At 35.5% G+C, this 18,711-nt stretch overlaps 2 protein-coding genes across 2 annotated transcripts; one reads left to right on the top strand and one right to left on the bottom strand.

The window, feature by feature from the left end:
• Positions 1 to 29: 29 nt before the first annotated feature.
• Positions 30 to 6,228, top strand: LOC111919306 (SKP1-like protein 1A). The gene is made up of 3 exons (XM_023914908.3): positions 30 to 545; positions 666 to 841; positions 6,064 to 6,228. Exons 1-3 carry the CDS (start codon positions 138 to 140, stop codon positions 6,071 to 6,073), a joined length of 594 nt encoding a protein of 197 aa, XP_023770676.1. The 5' UTR covers positions 30 to 137; the 3' UTR covers positions 6,074 to 6,228.
• Positions 6,229 to 17,354: 11,126 nt separating this feature from the next.
• On the bottom strand, positions 17,355 to 18,404 carry LOC111919289 (uncharacterized). The gene is made up of 6 exons (XM_023914897.1): positions 18,375 to 18,404; positions 18,247 to 18,297; positions 18,000 to 18,158; positions 17,811 to 17,918; positions 17,627 to 17,711; positions 17,355 to 17,518 (listed from the first exon to the last, which is right to left on the bottom strand). The coding sequence occupies exons 1-6, from the start codon at positions 18,402 to 18,404 to the stop codon at positions 17,355 to 17,357; spliced, it is 597 nt and encodes a 198-aa protein (XP_023770665.1).
• Between the last annotated feature and the right edge of the window lie 307 nt (positions 18,405 to 18,711).

Below are 18,711 nucleotides of genomic sequence, written 5' to 3'. Positions count from 1 at the left end.
TCTTTTCTTTGACTTTGAACACTTGTATGACTCTTTAGTCAAAGTCTGGATGAGCAGAAGTCAAAATCGAACACATAAGTTCTTACGCTATCCATCGTTTTTTCCTTCATCGTTTCTCGACACTTCCCCATCAAAACATGTCTCGTATTTTCCATTATCTGGAAGCCATGCTCTTGATTTTGATCTCAATTTCTGTGTTTACGACGGTTTCCTCCCGCCCTATCGCCACCGGTCCAGAAGGTAACGTTGCCGCGACGTCAGTGATATTAAAGAGCTCCGATGGAGAGAAATTCGATGTGAAATTACAGGTGGCGCTACAATCGGAGGCGATTAAGCAAATGATCATCGACGGAGGGTTCTCCAGTAAGATCGAATTGTCTTTCCCTAATATAACCGGTGAGATCATGGCCAAGGTCTTGGACTACTGTCACAAACACGTGTATTACGACGGCGCCGGAAATAATCTCACCGCCGTGGAGGAAATGAAAGTGTTTGATACACAGTTCGTGGATGTTCATTACGAAACGCTCTTCAAACTTGTTCTGGTATGTTTGACTCTACTTTCTACATCTTCCCCTAATCTACTTACAGAAAAACGATAATTCCATATTTATTTGTTCTTGGATTCTGTAAATTGGACAAAAATGATAAGTTTTTCATCGTAGGCATCGAATGAGTTAAAGATCAAAAGTTTATTGGATCTTGTTAGTGGAAGAATAGCCATTATGATTAAAGGGAAGGAAGTTGAAGAGATACGTGAAATGTTTAACATCAAACAAGGGTCATGTGTTGATCATTTCACAAAACAAGACAGTGTTCGAGAAAATGGTTGGGCATTTGGGTAAGATATTTGCAAACACTTCACAACTCAAAATCGTTCTAGCATTGAATTGTTGTGTAATAATTTACATTCTAATATCCGAAATATAAAGCATGTATTATGTATTTATAAAAACATGAAAATATGGTTTTGAGATTGGATGGATGTATACTGTAATAACACATCTCATATGGATATAGAATGAAAAGTTCAAACACTTTATAAGCCTTTTTGTTTTAGGCTACCAATTATATTCCTATACACTTGTTAGATACTCTAGAAAAAAAAAATGGTGTACAACTAGAATGTTTAGGTCTTCGATTAAATATTCCAATTCGAAACATGTGAGTTTTGATTAGGTTTGAGAAGGGCTCAAAATCACCTCGTGATTGCAATATGGTTGGGTCTAACTAGATGTGCACATTTAAGCCAGTCCTAATTGGTCCTTGATTTTTTTGCCTAAGGACCGTAATGGTATTAAATCGATCCTAGACTGTTAAGTCCTTATAAGGTCTAGAACCACGGTCTAGGTTTGGTCCTCGATTTCCGCAACTTGTCGGCCCTTTCCCATCCCAAGATCGTCTTCATGTGAACTAGTCTTTTTTGGACTACTAGTAGGTCCCGATAAAGAGTAGATACTTCTAGAAAAATTGAGCTACGTCCACATAATAACTAGAGAGAGTTTTTATTGATCAGTGTAATATCTCAAAAATTACAATAAATTCTAAACTTATAAAAACATCATTTACTAGTTTAAAACACTATTAATTCCAATAGCTTGTGGTCTTAAAACAAATTCCACAATTTAAAAGCATCTAACAAATTTCACAATTCAAAACTCAAAACCCAGTAAAAATATGAATGTAAAAAAATAAATAAATTGTAAAATGGAATCTTCGTCACATCCAAACCATGTCAGTTTGTAACACCATGTCTTGCCATCCTTAGTACTTGAATAATCTATTAAGGGTGGTTTTAAGGGAAAAGGTAATCACAAAGCTTAGTGAATTCCAACACATATACAATATATCCATCATACATGTTTTACCCCCACAGAAAGGATACAACCAATACAACACCAAACATGCAAGTCTAAGAACACAACCTAAACAAGCATACACTATCGTGGCACTTCAGCTAATGTCGATCCCTCTATGCTCAATACATCACGCCCTCATATATATATTACTCAGTGTGTCGAGCCAACATCAAACATATATTCCTTACTACGTCGAGCCAATAATATGCACATACTAGACGCTAAAAGAGCCTAGTACTACCCACATACATCCTACAAGGACACACGTGGTCGTGGGTTCGAGTCCCACGGAAGGCGCCAAATGATGCGACATCGGCTCCGACCACCTGCTCTGAGGATGTGCTTCTGCGCCAGAGACGGATCTGCGAGGTCACAACAGAGAGATGCGTTAGAGTCGCCCCAGGGTCTGTGCCCTGGGAGCGGACTTCGACGATCAAGTTAGATCAGCTGATAGATCTAAGATGGTCCTCCATAGCTGGAGAGAACCATCTTGGTGCTGGTGGTGTATGGTAGTTGACGGCGGCGGATGGCGGCTGAGCCACCCGGCCGGAGTATAGTGTGGCAGCTGGGCCATGGGGGAGAAGTCTTAGGGAAAGGTCTCTGGAAAGGTCCAAGGGAAAGGTCTAAGGGAAAGGTCCAAGGGAAAGGTCTAAGGGAAAGGTCCTCCTTCATGGAGGAGGCACTATTCTATTTATAAGGGATAACTAGGTCAAGGGGAATTAGGCCAGGCCTTAGGCCAGCCCAATTCAGGACCAACTAGCAAAGAGCTGGGCAAGGTCACCCGGATGCGTCGGGCGGGCCTGGCGGGCGCGCACCGAGAAAGGCTGGCATGGGAGCGCTAGGTGAGGGAGCGTCGGGTCGTGTGACAACCCGAAATTTCCATTCTAATCAAACCATTTCAATCCAATAGAAGTAGAGCAGTTACAGTGAAAATTCAGACTTATGGTATAAGTTTGGCAGTTTTCAGGGTTTTACACTTAAGGAGATATTAGGAGAGTGGATGCACTAGGATTTTGTGCAACACTGTAATTCCATTACTCTAAGTCATTAGAATCCATTCCGAGAATAGAAATATTTCTGCCAAAAATCTCAGGACTATAAATAGAATTCTGAACCAAATTGGTTCATTAGTTGAATTCCATTTAGAGAAAAACCAATTTCTCTCTCACGGATCTTCGGGTTTTCATCCCAGATTGTGAGTCTACTTTCCTAGATGTGTTTTAATACTTGTTATATGCTTAATAACATTATTTACATGTCCAAAATACAAGATCCGGGAGCTTACGGCCCAAGAACGTTCTTGGGGTGTAAACTCCAAAACAAAGCCTAAAAGCTACCTAGTCTCATTTCCGTCTTAGGTATCTAGTTAGGGACTTTATGTATGAACATTAGGGGCTAGAAGTCAATCAAGAACATTTAGTTTTAGGAGTTTACGGCCAAGGAACATCTCTTGGGCCGTAAACTCCAAGTGAAGGCACAAATGAGTGCCTAATGTCCCCTTTAGCCTTAAACAAAAACCTAGAAGCCTTAAACTCATGCTTTATACCAACAAACCCATTAGAAATCATGGCTAGAAGGGAGTTTACGGCCAAGAAGCTCCTTAGGCCGTAAACTCCATGTTTTAGGTGCCAAAATGCCTTAAAACTTTCCCTAAGGCTTAGACTTTATTTTTGGCATGTACTCCTAAGTGATTAGAACCTAGAAAACTCATGGAGACACAAGTGTGGAAGAGTTTACAGCCAAGAGTATTTCTTGGGCCGTAAACTCCTATTAAGGGGTCAAAGGACACCCTAAACCCTTCCTTGAGCCAAGAAACAATTTAGGCATGTACCTAAATGTATTATGGACTAGCTAAAACACTTAGAACTCCAAAAGTGAGGGAGTTTACGGCCCAAAAGGTTCTATGGCCGTAAACTCCAAGAAATGGTACCAAATGGTGCCATAAACTCTTCCAAAGCCAAGTACAAAAGCCTAGAATTGTTCCTAGTTATTATAGAGACTTGAAAGCACCATAATCACCCTCCCAAGGGAGTTTACGGCCGTAAACTCCAAGGGAAAAGGGTCTTTGGGCCGTAAACTCCCCAAAGGAGTCAATATGGTGCCCAAACACTTGTATAAGCCTTGAATCAATTCCCACTAGAGTTGTAGTAATTCTAAACACCATTTCAAGCCTTGGTTGGGAGTTTACGGCTAGGAGCTTACTCCCCTGGGCCGTAAACTCCAATGAATATGGTCATTAGACCTTAAACTTCCATTAGGGGAATTGCACTCCTTTGTTGCAACCCATTAGCCTCCTAGCACTTGACCAAAAGTGTTATCCTCGCGCTTAAATATTATTACTTGTATAATTAGTGTTATAATCACTAATTATTTATATACATATGTTTTCATATGTAATTAGGATCATTGTGTGTGTCTAAGTCTCCACTTGACACCAAGCACTTGTCCGATCCTTCCGTACGATAACAGTCCGTTCAATTCCAGTCACTTACTGCAGGTGAGTTCATACCCCTTAACTAATGTTTTAAACTACTTTTAAATGTTTTATGGGGAGGGATACAAGTAGAATCATGCTAGTTATGATATCAATCACATGCGATTAATAAGTAGAATTACGCTAGTTATTATACCAATCACATGTGATTAATATACAGCATTCAAAAGATTTGGCTACTCATTAGCCGTTTTACCCAACGGTTTCCTTCAAATGATTTTTATAAACATTTTATATGTTTTAAACTCCTTATTACACTGTACATCTTACTCCGTACATTACCTTTCAAACTTATTTACAACTGTGTTTCAAACAAATGTTTCCTTATACTTAAACTGTTTTATCAAACTTATGCCTTCAAATTGTTTTATAGATTGACATCAAGTCGATCTTTTTCTTAAAATAATATTTATGTTTTAAATGTCTTACAAAATTTATTTATGCTTTTATATTATAAATTGCATGCCTCTATACATATAGTTATATAAGAAATGTTTAAAAGACTTAGGAAGGCTATCCACCCTATTTCCTTTTCGCGCCTTGAGATGTGGTCTGGTGGGATATTGGGTGTTCGTCTGAAAGTCGTTTAAATATTAGTTATATATCATGTGTACATATATAGTCATAAAAGGTCCTTCCAGTTCAACATATGCCCTTGGGTAGAAAGGGTATACATCCATGTCCATACTTACCAGATAGATTACTAGTAAATTACCATATGGGTAGTTTAGGAAGATACTAGAACCATTACTAGAACGCGATACCATACAATGAGTCAGTTCATTCATGAGTCAATACTTGCTAGACAGAGAGAGAACAAATGTTACAGCTAGCACATTTACTTGAGTACATTTACATAAGTACATATACATGATTACTTTATCATGATTACTTTTACATGATTACGTTTACATAGATAATATATGACGAGTTATCATTACATTTTATATGTATAGATATTGTTATGAAATCCTCATTCTTACCTTTACCTTGTGATACAATCACATAATCGACCAGATAGAATGGATTTAATATCCTAGTACCAAAGGATACGTTGCGGGATTGACCATTCCTAGAATCTCTGTTAGCTACAGAGGTAAAAGCACATCCACGGATGTCAACGGTTGGTACCATTACAGGTATACTTTAAGGGATTAACTATTCCTATACCCAGCTGTTAGCAACAGAGGTAAGAGTACGTCTACGGATGTCTTAAAGTTAACAATGTTAGTTACTTTAGTACCAAAGGGTAATATTCAGGTTAGTTGTATTATTACCTTTATTTTGTGACTCATTCACATAACCAATGAGGTGAATTATATTTAAGTATCCTAGTACCAAAGGATACAATTTCTTATAATGATAATAATAGTAACACAGTTAGGTCTTGGTAGAAGACTACATTCAGAACAGTTAGGTCTTGATAGAAGATTACATTGAGAACAGTTAAGTCTTGATAGAAGATTACATTGAGAACAGTTAAGTCTTGATAGAAGACTCCTTTTGTTACTAATAGGAATCATAGAGATTTCTAGGGTTTTTCAAACATTTACAGTTATTCTACAAACATTTTCATACTTATACGAGCTTTCTTTCAAAACAATGTCAAGTCTTAAAAATTATAAGTTCTACAAATTAAGACACATTAATACTTATGATCTCACCAGCTTTAAAGCTGATACTCGCTTTCAAAATTACTTGTATCCTCAGGTCATCATAGACAGGTACCGATGCAAGGAGAAAGGAAGATGGAGCTTGTTCAAGACTTATCTTTCATTTTGATTTATGCTTTAGTGTTTATCAAAATTTGACAGAACATATTTGTATAATAATTATATTATTAATGAAATGGATGATGTTGTTGCTTGTTTACTACTTTACATTGTTGTTGATATTATACATGACGTCCTCCGCCCCAGAACGTTTCCGCCGTTCTTGGTTTTGGGGTGTGACAGGTCGGGCCGGCAGGAGAGTCCCCAGCACGGCTGGCAAAGGAGCGCCAGACAAGGCTGGCAAGGAAACGCCAAGCAGGGTTGACTGGAACGCGCCAGACCAGGCTGGCACTCTAGAGCAGTCTAGGCCATGCTAATGGACCATATATCATCAAACATCAACACCATGTAGTGAGAAAATCACCTCAAATTGCAAAGTAGACTCAATGTAGAAACTCTGAGAATCCAACAAGGACCAGTGCATGTCTCTTATACTCTTATAATATCATTATAAGGTATTATTAGCTAGTCCTTGACCCTTCTTATAATTAGTTAGTTATTTAGTCCATTTTCTAGAATTTGTCCCAAAAAACAGTTTGCTCAAGACTACTTTAGCCCCCCTTAAAACCCGTCGATTATGTACTATTATTCCATATCATGCAAATTCAACATTTTACCATTCCAGGGATATATTACATGTGTTCATACGATTTTTCTACTATTTACTATGAATTTTTGAAAACAACATATCACAACAGCCCATTTCAAACCGGTCAATGAAAATTGTACTTTTCACCATAGATAAAGCCATTTCTAGACTAAGGTAAAAACTAACGAAATATATGAGACTCAATTTCTGAACTTTGGGAACTAATTTAGGTTCATACTAACTTCTATGAATTAATTATATTTTTTTAAGAATGAGACATAATAGAGATTCCTCAACCACATTTCAACCATAGGATCAGGGCTTTCGATCCAACACCTAATCATATTTAATAAGGTTCATCCACATATAACACACAAAGTCTCTACATCTTAAATACACTTAATAAGGAAGGAAACTCACCTATGGTCATCAACACTGGATGTTCCATTAGTGGTGAATCCATAATAAAAACACATATGGTTCCTAATTAAGTGAAGTCGAAAAAAAAACAAAGAGTAAACTATAAATGTGTTGGGGTCATGTCGGGTCGAAACAATAAAAAACCGGATGGTTTGCAAAAATTTTTGTTCAACTGACCAGTTGAACGCCATAAAAACAAGTGAAAGACCTACTTCATCCCTAAAATTGAATTTTTGCAAAAACGTAATTACTTTGCACATGTGGATCTATTTCCAATTTAAAGAGCTCACTTGCAACAACCACTTCCTGTAACCAACAAGGTAGGAGTAGTGTTGTTTTTCAAGTCTCCTTATAACCTTTCACCATTCATGTTTATAACATCAAACAACTACATCTCTTTCTTTTTATCTCCGATATAGAATCATTTTTTATAATATTATTCATTTTCTTTACAACCACTTCCTGTATAGCTCCTTAAAAAATTTTATTTATTTATTTGCTCCTTAGTTTGTCCAAAAATATATGACAAGTCATAATTTTTTTTCAAGGCCGGTCTTAAATTTTTTATAACATAAATACTATATAAAATTTAAAACTTAGGTGGGTCTTAGGACCCATCTGGTGTCTACATAGCTTCACCTCTGGTTCCATACAAGATTGCACCAAAATGATTTCAATAAATCATTCTGAAACCTCTCCTTTGATCCATGATCCATAACTCAAACTATAGACCTTAACTCCGTAATCCATCTGGTCAAAACTGTAACACCCACATATTCATGATAGTCAATTAAGATATTATAAGCATTAAAAAAGACTTTTTGATAGAAGAATATTTAGGATAGATAATTTTAACCAAAGTTATTATATATGTGACAAGGATTTCATACATATAAAGAACACTAAAATCCAACTTCATATGAAGAAGTTATGCTACTTCGAAGTTTTGTGATTAAACCGACGCGACTCTACGTATCGTAAAAAGTGAAATTTTGATGAATTACTTTTTTGCCTAAGTAATCTAAACAAAAGTCGTAGTAGTCGTAAAACCTAGAGCGTGCATATAGAGTACGCTCAAATCGGACTTCATAAGACGAAGTTATGATTTTTCTAATATTTCAGCGTAACAATGTTAGTACATAAACCGAAATTAAAATCGGTCAATTTTTAGGAAAGACAGTCTAATTGAGAATTGAAGATCTCATTAATAAGAGTCCGTCAATATAAAGACAATAAAGAACGGAATCCGGACGAAAGAGTTATGGATTTTTAATGGAATTTAACAGTCTAAGTCTATTAAAGATATAACTTTTAAAATTAATTCAAAATTAGTTGTCAGGGTCTAAATGAAAGTTGTAGATCCCGTCGATAGATACGCGTGGATATAGAGTACGTCGAAAAAGGAGCTCATATGAAGAAGATATTAATATTTAAATAAAATAGAATCTTTCACGCGCACAAACAAGATGTGCGACCCACATCTAACACCCCACCCAAATTGTGACACGTGTCACCACTCGGGAATCGCCATTCTAGATATCATATGGACTGAGACATGTATTATAATCATTCTCTCTGTCCATTTGTTGTTTTCCGATTTTCGATTTATGATGACCGACTAATTGAACAAATCAAATCAGTCCAAGCTTGGCCATGTACTTCGGGGTGTCATCACTAAATCATCGAGGGGCCCACAGATATCGCTTTTATCCCTTCAAGGGTAAAAGGAATGGATAAACTTCGACTCATATGCTTGTTTTACTACTTGTTGAATCATACACAAAGGCACGTTTTATAACATCGAGTTACCAATGTGTTTTCGTATAATCAATGTATAACCAACTCATAGGCAACAAGTCATATCTCTAGGTTTGAAAAATATAATATATTATCGTCTCATGATCACTCGTGATAAAATCCATGAAGTGAGTCAAATGAGCGTGGGTTTAATCTGATACTCTTATGAGCACTCATGAATGTTGTAGCAACTCTTGCTATGTCCCATACCTTGGACATCTACAATCCAACTTCATGACAATCTTGATTCATATCTACTTCCAACATATGACTGACTGCGGATGGTTTGAATAACTTATTCATTTGGGAAGAATGACCTAGTTGTTTTGGAAGTCAAAACATGCAAAGTGAAACACAAGAATAATCAAATCCAATATGGTCTCATAACTTATGAATATAAATAGTAACACCTTTTATTTATCACCATATTGATTACACATTATTCACTGCATACTGTTTCAAACTATCAACTTTATACTTGAATTAAAACAATACTTGTTCCATGCTCCGAGCATGTACATTATGTTTTCTAAACACTAGTCATGCCATACACCAAGTATGCACACTAAGTTTTTACAAACATTAGTTATGCCATACACCAAGTATGCACACTAAGTTTGTCTATGATCTTTACTTTGTGAAATAGATCGATTGAACATAATTCCAATGACTCTCATTTCACAATCCCAAATCCTTACCGCAAATGCAAGAATTCCAAATTCCTGTCATTTACCTAAATCTGTTAGATTCTAAACTTATATGCATTGATCCTCTTGTAATGATTATGCACAAAGTCACAAAGACTTGTCAACAGACATTACAAAGTATTCAAAAGGAGATCAATTCCAAGGAAACGAAGTCTCATATTCAAAGTACATTGCTTTGAACATCCTTCTTGCATTAAGTTTCCTAATCTTACACAGATTTAATGAATAACTTCCACCTATGTGAATATTTACATATTCTCATTTTGACTATCACTTCTAAATCAGAGTCGCCTCTTTTCAGAATATGTCAATATGGTCCTCTCCAAAAATTTACACCATACTTCCAATTGTCCATGAGCAACCAATCTTTGGTAAACCTTAGATTGTCCTCGACAATTGCTTAATCTTTTTAGTCATATCTAATTCTAGACTTTTCCCCTCTTAATGCCCTAAGCATTTGGAAAATTTAGAAAGGGTGAATATTATAGCACATACAATCGATCCTATATCCGAAGCATATGGGACACGATTCATGATGTCTCACATAAAGACATGATACTAGACCAGTCTTTTTTCTATAATATTTCTATTTCTACTTGCCAAGTTCTCATAATTCAGATTATGAAAAGGGATGCCGTAATCATAATGGAATTTTAAAACGCAAATAATGGACCCATATATAGAATTTCCTTATGTTGAGCAATTCCAACATAAAATTCATATATATATATATATATATATATATATATATATATATATATATATATCCTTGACTAAAGATGATTAAAACCTCAATCTAAGCTTTGAGAATTGAAATGAAGTATAATTTCCTCTCCCTTAATTATAGAAAAACAACTTTTCCCAATTGAAACTTTTGTTTTCTATAATTAACATTGCTAACTTGCAACACTTATTATAATTATCATGCTCCCACTAACATGATGATTTTAGCATAACACTTATGGTCCCACTAGCTTTGACATGTGTCCAGAAATCAGTTGGACTTCTAGAAATCAATACTTTATTGACTTTCTTACCAAAGTTCAGACTTCTCATAAGAGATGCTTTGATAAAAAAAACTTAATCAAAATCATACACTTTTCCTTAGATAGCACATATGTGTGTCTAAACAATTTTTTAGAACTATGAAAAGGGATGTCGTAATCATAGTCTCAATTGTTTAGACATTTTCCATTCCTCACAAGTCCATGTTAGTGTGCCGGTTAACCACACACGTTCCACTAACGACTTTGAGAAGGCAAATATCACAATTGCTATCTACCTAAAATATACTTAGTGAAAGCGTTTCCTCACCATCATTTTCATGAATCAGAGAGAAACCTTATGACACTTAGATTTTATGGTGTACGTGTTCCTATCCATGTGAATTTGTCAAAATCATAATCACAAGACATGGTTAATGAAAAATCCAAACTCATATGGATTAAACTTGTGCAGTCTTAACTTCTTGCCACCTGGCAGCACAAGGGCCTGCCATTGCTTCCAAGTTATGTAACCAATTGAGAACTCCCAGAATTCAAATGCAAAGCCAACTTTCACTGGAATGGGCACAAAAAAATATGTCAACACGATAGATTATAAACCTCATGTCGTGTGCTAGTGATAAACTACAGGTTCTTATTCTTGATTAGATCTTGAATCCTTTTCAAGATCTTTTAAGACTCCCACTTTCCTCTTCACATATAAGACTCTCTTACCAAACATTCAAGAGATAGTGCAGATTCTTTATCAAGACAAGCACTTCACACAATTGGCCTTAGTTGGTCTTTGTTTTATCCAAAACATCACAACTTACCAATTTCAAATGTACAAGAGTAGGACACTTTTACTCTTACATTTGACAAGTGTTATAAACCATTCTTTAAGATATGTCACTTAAGTTACAATCTTGGAGTATGACTCTAAGAATTTTTTTGGAACGAAGTATGACTCACCTTCTTGATTTAACCATTTCAGCAATTATTGATTCCTCTTCTTAGCCATAGGAATGCACTAAGATGTCCTTAGATAAGCAATTGCGATATGGTTTCTTAATCATTGAGATGATCACAAAACATTATACTAAAGTACTCTCCCATCTTTTCAGATTTGAGAAACTTTTATCTTTCTGCCTAATTTGATTCTTCTCATTCGTTCTGCCATACATCGAAACTTTTCCAATGTTTCAGAATTATACTTAAACTTGTAAGTATAACCATATTTACTAAAATTTAGTAAATCATGAAGAATAGTCTTATCGATCTTTTGTGATGGACTTGACCAGTGCACAAGTATGTGTACTCGATCCCTTTGTCCTTCACTTGACTCACATAAAAATGTGAACAAGGAATTAGTCTTAATTTTCCAAAGGTGAAAATTCTCATTCATCATACTATACAACTTGTATGATTCCAAGTTTCTATCCACCTGAAAACTTGGGTGATGAGAATCTTTCCTTATTTGGTAAATTTAGACACTACCACAAATGAAAGAATCAAATTCATATTTCCATTATTGCGAGAAATATACAAACCTCAATTTTCCATAAGTGCCATTGCAAGGACATATAAAATAAAACAAAAATTTATTTATTTATCAAATGCGGAAAAAACTTTCCTTACAATGCAACTTTAATTGGAAACTATACTATTACATATTTCCTAGCAATCTATCATAACTCTCTAAGTAGTAGCTCAAGAATCCGATCTTCGAACCATGCGATTGAAATCCATCTTCGCGATCATATTCAACATACTCTTTCGTTAAGTTCCCTTCCCTTTGCTTGATCCTGCCATACATCAAAATGTATTAAGAATCTTCAAATAGGAACTTAAGAGAGTCAGATAGTGGACTTACCTAAAGCAGAGTCAAACTTTTGACTAGACCTTCTCTCAGATCTTTCAAGTAGGGCAGCTTTGCAACCAATGGTCCTTCCTTTAGCAATATACACATATGGACTCTTTGGGAATGGTACACTAGACTATCTCAGACTTGCCTTTCTCTTTACCATTTGATCAACCGAGTTGACTATGGTCAATCCCTTTCCAATGGGAAGAGAAATCTTTTCTGGATATTCAATGTTACCATTGTCAATGTCCATGGACGTCTGGGAAGTTGATCTTCTTAATCAAATTTTCTCTACAAGTGCTCCAAATCATTGCTGAGTCAGCAGAACAAAGCAAATAGATAAGATCATTAAGGGTCATGTCATAGTCTTTTACACAGTAGCCCCAAAGGACACTCACTATGAGACTTAGAAGGTGATTGAACAACCAACTTTCTCAAGACTTTGCCACCCAACTCTCCCGGCTTGTCAATATGTGACTTCATCTCCAAGATGTGAGCACACATAGACCTTGCTTGCCAATAGGGCTTGAGTGACCTTGAACTATTCAAGAACTTGTGGGTTAGGCAGAATAGTTGGAGGAGGTGGAGAGATTGAATAATGATTTCTGGGACATCATCTTCATTAGGAAAGCTTGTTCCAAGAGTTTTTGGGAAGATCATAATTGTCTGAACCAGACATCTTTTTGGGAGATATTCAAGATAGTTGATTTAAAGTCCTTAATATAACACCCACTATGAAATATTAAGGCTAGGACCTAACACAATATGTTATAACTTCGAAGAGGGATGTCGTAATCCAAGCTATAGAATATTTGAAGGTAGGCGAATGACGATTCACCAATTTCCACCATGAAAAACGAAATAATTTATTAGGTTTTAATTGGATTTGAAACTCCTAGATCTTTTGAGATTCATTCAACTTTTCAATGGCATGTTTCAATCTCGATTGTGTTAGGTTTTGAGCATTCTAACACTTCTGAGTGTACATGCAACCCTAAATACCTTGGATCTATGTTTTCTCTAATATACATGCAAATATGAATATTCCAAGGTATTACCCTATCTAGCATACAATCTTTTAATACTTGGGTACTATAACAAGTTAGAATACATACCTCTTGATGTGACTTGACCCCATGAAGCTCAAGAGCCTAGTGCCCCTTGTGTGACACCTCAAATGGCTCACACAACATCATCAACACTTGGAATAACCATGAGAAGAAGACACTTTATGCTCAAATCGGCTAGCCCTCATATATGTATCACTAGTGCCAATTTCTTGAGCTAAAGGGGTCTTTATATAGTGTGGCTATTAGGGTTACACCATGTAACTCATGACACTACCCATTCCTTATGCTCCATGGATTTTAACCTCCATGGAGTATCCATGGGTCACCACATGGGTTAAACCCAACATAAGGAATCTTGGATCATAAGCCCACATATATAAGAATTAATGATTTACACAATCAATCCCCATATATTTAATTAGTCTCTTTTGATCACTAAATTAAGTCCAAATTAATTCTTGATCAATACTAATTAAATAACATGATTTAATATTAATATATTAGAACTTATAATATATTAATATGTCACAAATGTCTTTTTCTCACAAACGGTCTATCCGAATGTTCCGATGCCATGCAACTCAAATGGATCATTGCCGAGTCGGGTCAAGTACATACCAATTATAGTTATGGACTTAGACACTAATCCAACAGATTATGCCCTCTCAAGTTTTATGAATGGGATGCCGAGGATCACAAAACAAGGTGTGAATAACCATGCAAATATACTTGGTACCCTAAATATTTATCACTTAATAGATGAGCCGGTTAACCACACGCACTCCACCGATCCTATGATAAACATTAAGTTACCCTTTACCTACCTTGTTAAATCTAGGTTAGTGTGCGGTTAACCACACACGCTCCACTAACGATTTAAGCAAAGTGCAAAGTGTAATTTCATGGGTTATCACCAAATTCACATTTTCTTAAAGTAACTAATATTGGGAATTTATGAAAGGTTTAGTTACTTTATATTTATCATTATACTTATAATGAAGGGATAATTATAGTCCTTGTCCTACCCGTTCGGCTAACGACCCTCTACCAGTCAAGGAAGTGGTGGGTGAGAGTGGACACCCATTAAACTGCCATTTTATAGGCAGTAACCTTATACCCCCCCTTATAGATCGACTTCGTGAATGAGGCCTACTATCGGTAAGACTGACTTTGTTCTTATACATATATATAACTATTAACTATTAGTATTATAGTAGTATAAGGGTTGAATTTTAACTTTTAAAATTCTTAGGATTTAACTTGGAATTAAAGTATTCATGGGGAAACTTTACAAATTCCAAAACTTGAGGGAAAGTTTTGAACAATTCAAAAAACTTTTCAATTCCATAACTTATATGTTTAAAGTAGTTTTAATGAAAAACTCTTCAAGTTCCATAACTTGAGGACAAGTTATGGAAGACTTAAAAATATTTAAAAATAAGACTCTTCATTTTCATAACTTATGGAAATCTTATGAGTTTTAAGAATCATAAATGCGACATTTCATATAACTTGAGGACAAGTTACAAAAACACATTTTATGAATAACTTTTAGATCAATTTGGATTGAAAACACATTATCACATAAATTTTCTATTAATCTTTGCAAACTCATAAGAACAAGATATTTCATATCAAACAATTTTCATGTAACTAACCTAATCATTAAACTAATACAAAACATGAGTCTATTGACAATTATCTTTCGAATTGGATTAGAATGAAAATTACCACATCATAAACAGGTTTATAGGTTCAAAAACAGCTTTAGGGTAATGATTCTAATCCAATTCCAGCCTTAAAAGTCGAAAATATGCTGTCAGGGGCTTCTACTCGTCGAGTGTATGAACCTACTCGACGAGTATGATGAATTTCTTCATGGACTCGGCGAGTCCAGTGCCCAGAAAGCCAAAATTTTCGATTTTTAAGCTATTTCAGCAATAATAACTTGAAAACAAGCCTTGGCTCTGATACCACTGAAGGGTTTAAGTATAATACAACATCCTATGGTGCACATACAACTCTAAATACCTTGGATCTATGTTTTCACTAATTATATATGCAAATGGTTTCCAAGGCATTAAACCTATAACTAGCATGCACTCTCATATACCAAATAAGATACTAGTTAGAGTAACATACCTTTTGTGTTGTCGCTTGATTCCATGGAGCTTAAAAGCTGAGTCCCTCAAGTGTGACATCTCAAATGATTCACACAACATCAACAACAACTTGGAATAACTTTAGAGAAAAAGTCCTTATGCTCAAATCGGTTAGCCCCCTCATATGAAAACACTTAGCCACGATTTCTTGAGCCATGGGGTCCTTATATATTGTGGCAATTAGGGTTACACCGTGTAACTCATGTCTTTCCATATTCTTCATGCTCCATGGGTTAAAATCTCCATAGAGTATCCATGGGTTACTCCATGGGTTTAGCCCTACATGAAGAACTACGGATCATAAGCCCACATATATAAGAATGAATGATTTATACAATCAATCCCCATATATTTAATTAGTCTCTTTTTGATCACAAAATTAATTCCAAATTAATTCTTGATCAATACTAATTTAATAATATGATTTCATATTAATATATTAGAAATTATAATATATTAACAAATCATAAGTATCCTTTTCTCACAAAGTCTATCCAAAGTTTTCTAATGCCATGCAACCCAAATGGACCATGCCAAATTGGGTCAAGTACATACCAATTATAGTTATGGACTTAAACACTAATCCAACACTAATTACCCTCCTATAACCTTCAATCTGTCTATCCTTCACACCCTTTAAACAGACATATAACTTGGAAAAGTAAGTGGCTCCATTAGGGATGGTATCCACATCCATTTTCATTGTTTATCCAAGGTTTTTTCCTTCGTATCTCTTCTCCATAGCTCCATGTTTTTCTATAATGTACTATTAAACTAACCTCTATCTCCTCAAATGCAAATTTGCCAACATTTCCGCATTGTCTAACACACTACAAGAAAAACACATTTTTGCTACGGAAGGAATCCGTTGCGAAAAGCTGAAATTCCGCTGCAAAAGACGAATAGCGGCGGAATTTGCAACGACCTATTTCTGTCCCTAAAAACGTTATAGCAAGGGTTTGCAACGGAAAAGATAATTTCGTCACAAATGTGACAACGTAATGAAATCCGTGGTAGGTGGTATTTTGTCGTGTATTCCGTAGTAGGATTCCATCGCACAATCCGTGGTAGTTATTCCATCACAAATTCCGTGGTGGTGATTCTGTAGCAAATTCCATGGTGGTGATTCCCTAGCAAATTTTGTGGTGGTGACTCCCTAGCAAATTATGTGGTGATGAATCCCTAGCAAATTCTGTGGTGGTGATTCCCTAGCAAATTTTGTGGTGGTCATTCCCTAGTAAATTCCATGGTGGTCATTCCCTAGTAAATTCCGTGGTGGTGATTCCTTAGCAAATTTCGTCGTGCTGAATCCCTAGCAAATTCCGTTTGATGATTTCCTAGCAAATTGCGTGGTAATTAATCCCTAGCAAATTTTGTTTGATGACTTCCTAGCGAATTCTGTGGTCATGAATCCGTATCAATTTTAGTGGTGTATATTATATACCAGATTCCATATGGACTGATGGATAAGTGATTTATAAATTATATCCAAATTATTTTGTAGTAATATATGAAAACAAAAAATCAAAAAATCAAAACCATTATATCATAAAATAATACAATAATTATTTATTACATTGAAAAAAGAAAGTTGCTACTCTAAAATGCATAATGTGCAATAAACATATATCAACCTACTACTGTTGTTGTTTTGTAAAGACATTAATAAGATCCAATGTCGTTTGAAGTTGTTTTTCAAGATGCCCGACCCTTGCTATGTTTTCCTCTTGTTGGGCGTTCATCATTTCTTTAAGCTCTTCGTTTTGCTGTTTTTGTTTAGCAACAAGCTCCCTCATTTCTTCTATTTCATCATTTTTTTGGAATGTAAGAGACATCCATTTTACCGTTCCTATTGGGAACTGCCTTTGCAAAAGAGCCTAATCCATAAAGTCCTCTTTTTTATCATGACCACCAACAACAACATAAAATAGCTTGTCCTCCTCAAATTCAACACCTTCAGCTTCCAACTTTTCCTGTTTTTCTGTATAGGCCGCCTACAAAATAAAAATATTATAAGTTAAAAGATATCAAATTTATGAATGATATTATGGAGTAGCTACAATATGAAAGTTTAACATTGAAATGAATATTACATGAATTTGTCTATCTTTTTCATTTGTGAAAGTGACTCCATCGTGATTCTTCGTGTGGGTATACATGAACAATTCACTATGGGGTGGATCATGTCCTAATTTCCTCTTCTGCATAAATACCTTATAAATTGTCAAATATACAGATAAACATATATAAACATTGATACAATGTACCATTAAAAAAGTTACCAAATCAGAAGCTATCTTCAAATGATTTGTGGATCCAGCATTATGTGTAGGTTTTGCTACTCCATCAGCCACACCGTTACGCCAATTTTTCTTGTTCTGCTTAGATTTTAGCTTGTATTCTTCTGTATTCCATTTTAATTGCCAAGAGTTCCAGACTTCCTGTGGAATATGATCAGGTTTAAAGCGTTCTTTTTGGGCTTCGTATGTTGAAGAGATATTGACCATAACTTTGTGCCGCTTTCCTTACCCAAGCTTGCCTCACCAGCGAGTCTATTATTTCATCCCAACAACATTTTTTCTACACATTAACAATATAAACATAAGTTTAAGTGTAAATGTTTACCAAACAACAATTTATGACATATAGTTAATTACCTGAAATTCCTCCCAATATAATTCGCGCATTTCTTTGCTTACTTTCCCCCAAGTGTACCCTTCTGGATCTACTCTTTGAAAAAATGACCGACTAATATAGTGTGCACAAGGGCCTGGTGGCATTAGCCTGCAAGTAATTAATCATGTGATGTGTTAAGTTTGAATTGATATGCACTTGTAAACCAAAAGGTTAGACATAGAAAAAGTTGTAATTAAGATTTGATTGGTAACTCACGTTTTTTTTTCCAAACATGAACATTTAAACGTCCATCTGGTCCACAATCTCCAGAGAAATTGTTTTTACCTTCTACACTTTCCACTACAGATCCATTAATGG

Source organism: Lactuca sativa, chromosome 8, assembly GCF_002870075.4.
Source record: "Lactuca sativa cultivar Salinas chromosome 8, Lsat_Salinas_v11, whole genome shotgun sequence".
NCBI classification, from domain to species: Eukaryota; Viridiplantae; Streptophyta; class Magnoliopsida; order Asterales; family Asteraceae; genus Lactuca; species Lactuca sativa.
Note: the sequence above shows the minus strand (reverse complement) of the source record. Positions and strands in the feature narration are given on the sequence as shown.

Bases quoted from the DNA above. Each gene is read 5' to 3' on its own strand.
- LOC111919289 (XM_023914897.1), bottom strand. From the start codon at position 18,404: ATGCGCGAATTATATTGGGAGGAATTTCAG. The intron at 18,159-18,246 runs GTAAGGAAAGCG...CATATTCCACAG, and splicing joins CGCTGGTGAGGCAAGCTTGG to GAAGTCTGGAACTCTTGGCA. The intron at 17,919-17,999 runs GTAACTTTTTTA...GTATTTATGCAG, and splicing joins TGAAGATAGCTTCTGATTTG to AAGAGGAAATTAGGACATGA.
- LOC111919306 (XM_023914908.3), top strand. From the start codon at position 138: ATGTCTCGTATTTTCCATTATCTGGAAGCCATGCTCTTGATTTTGATC. The intron at 546-665 runs GTATGTTTGACT...TTTTCATCGTAG, and splicing joins CGCTCTTCAAACTTGTTCTG to GCATCGAATGAGTTAAAGAT.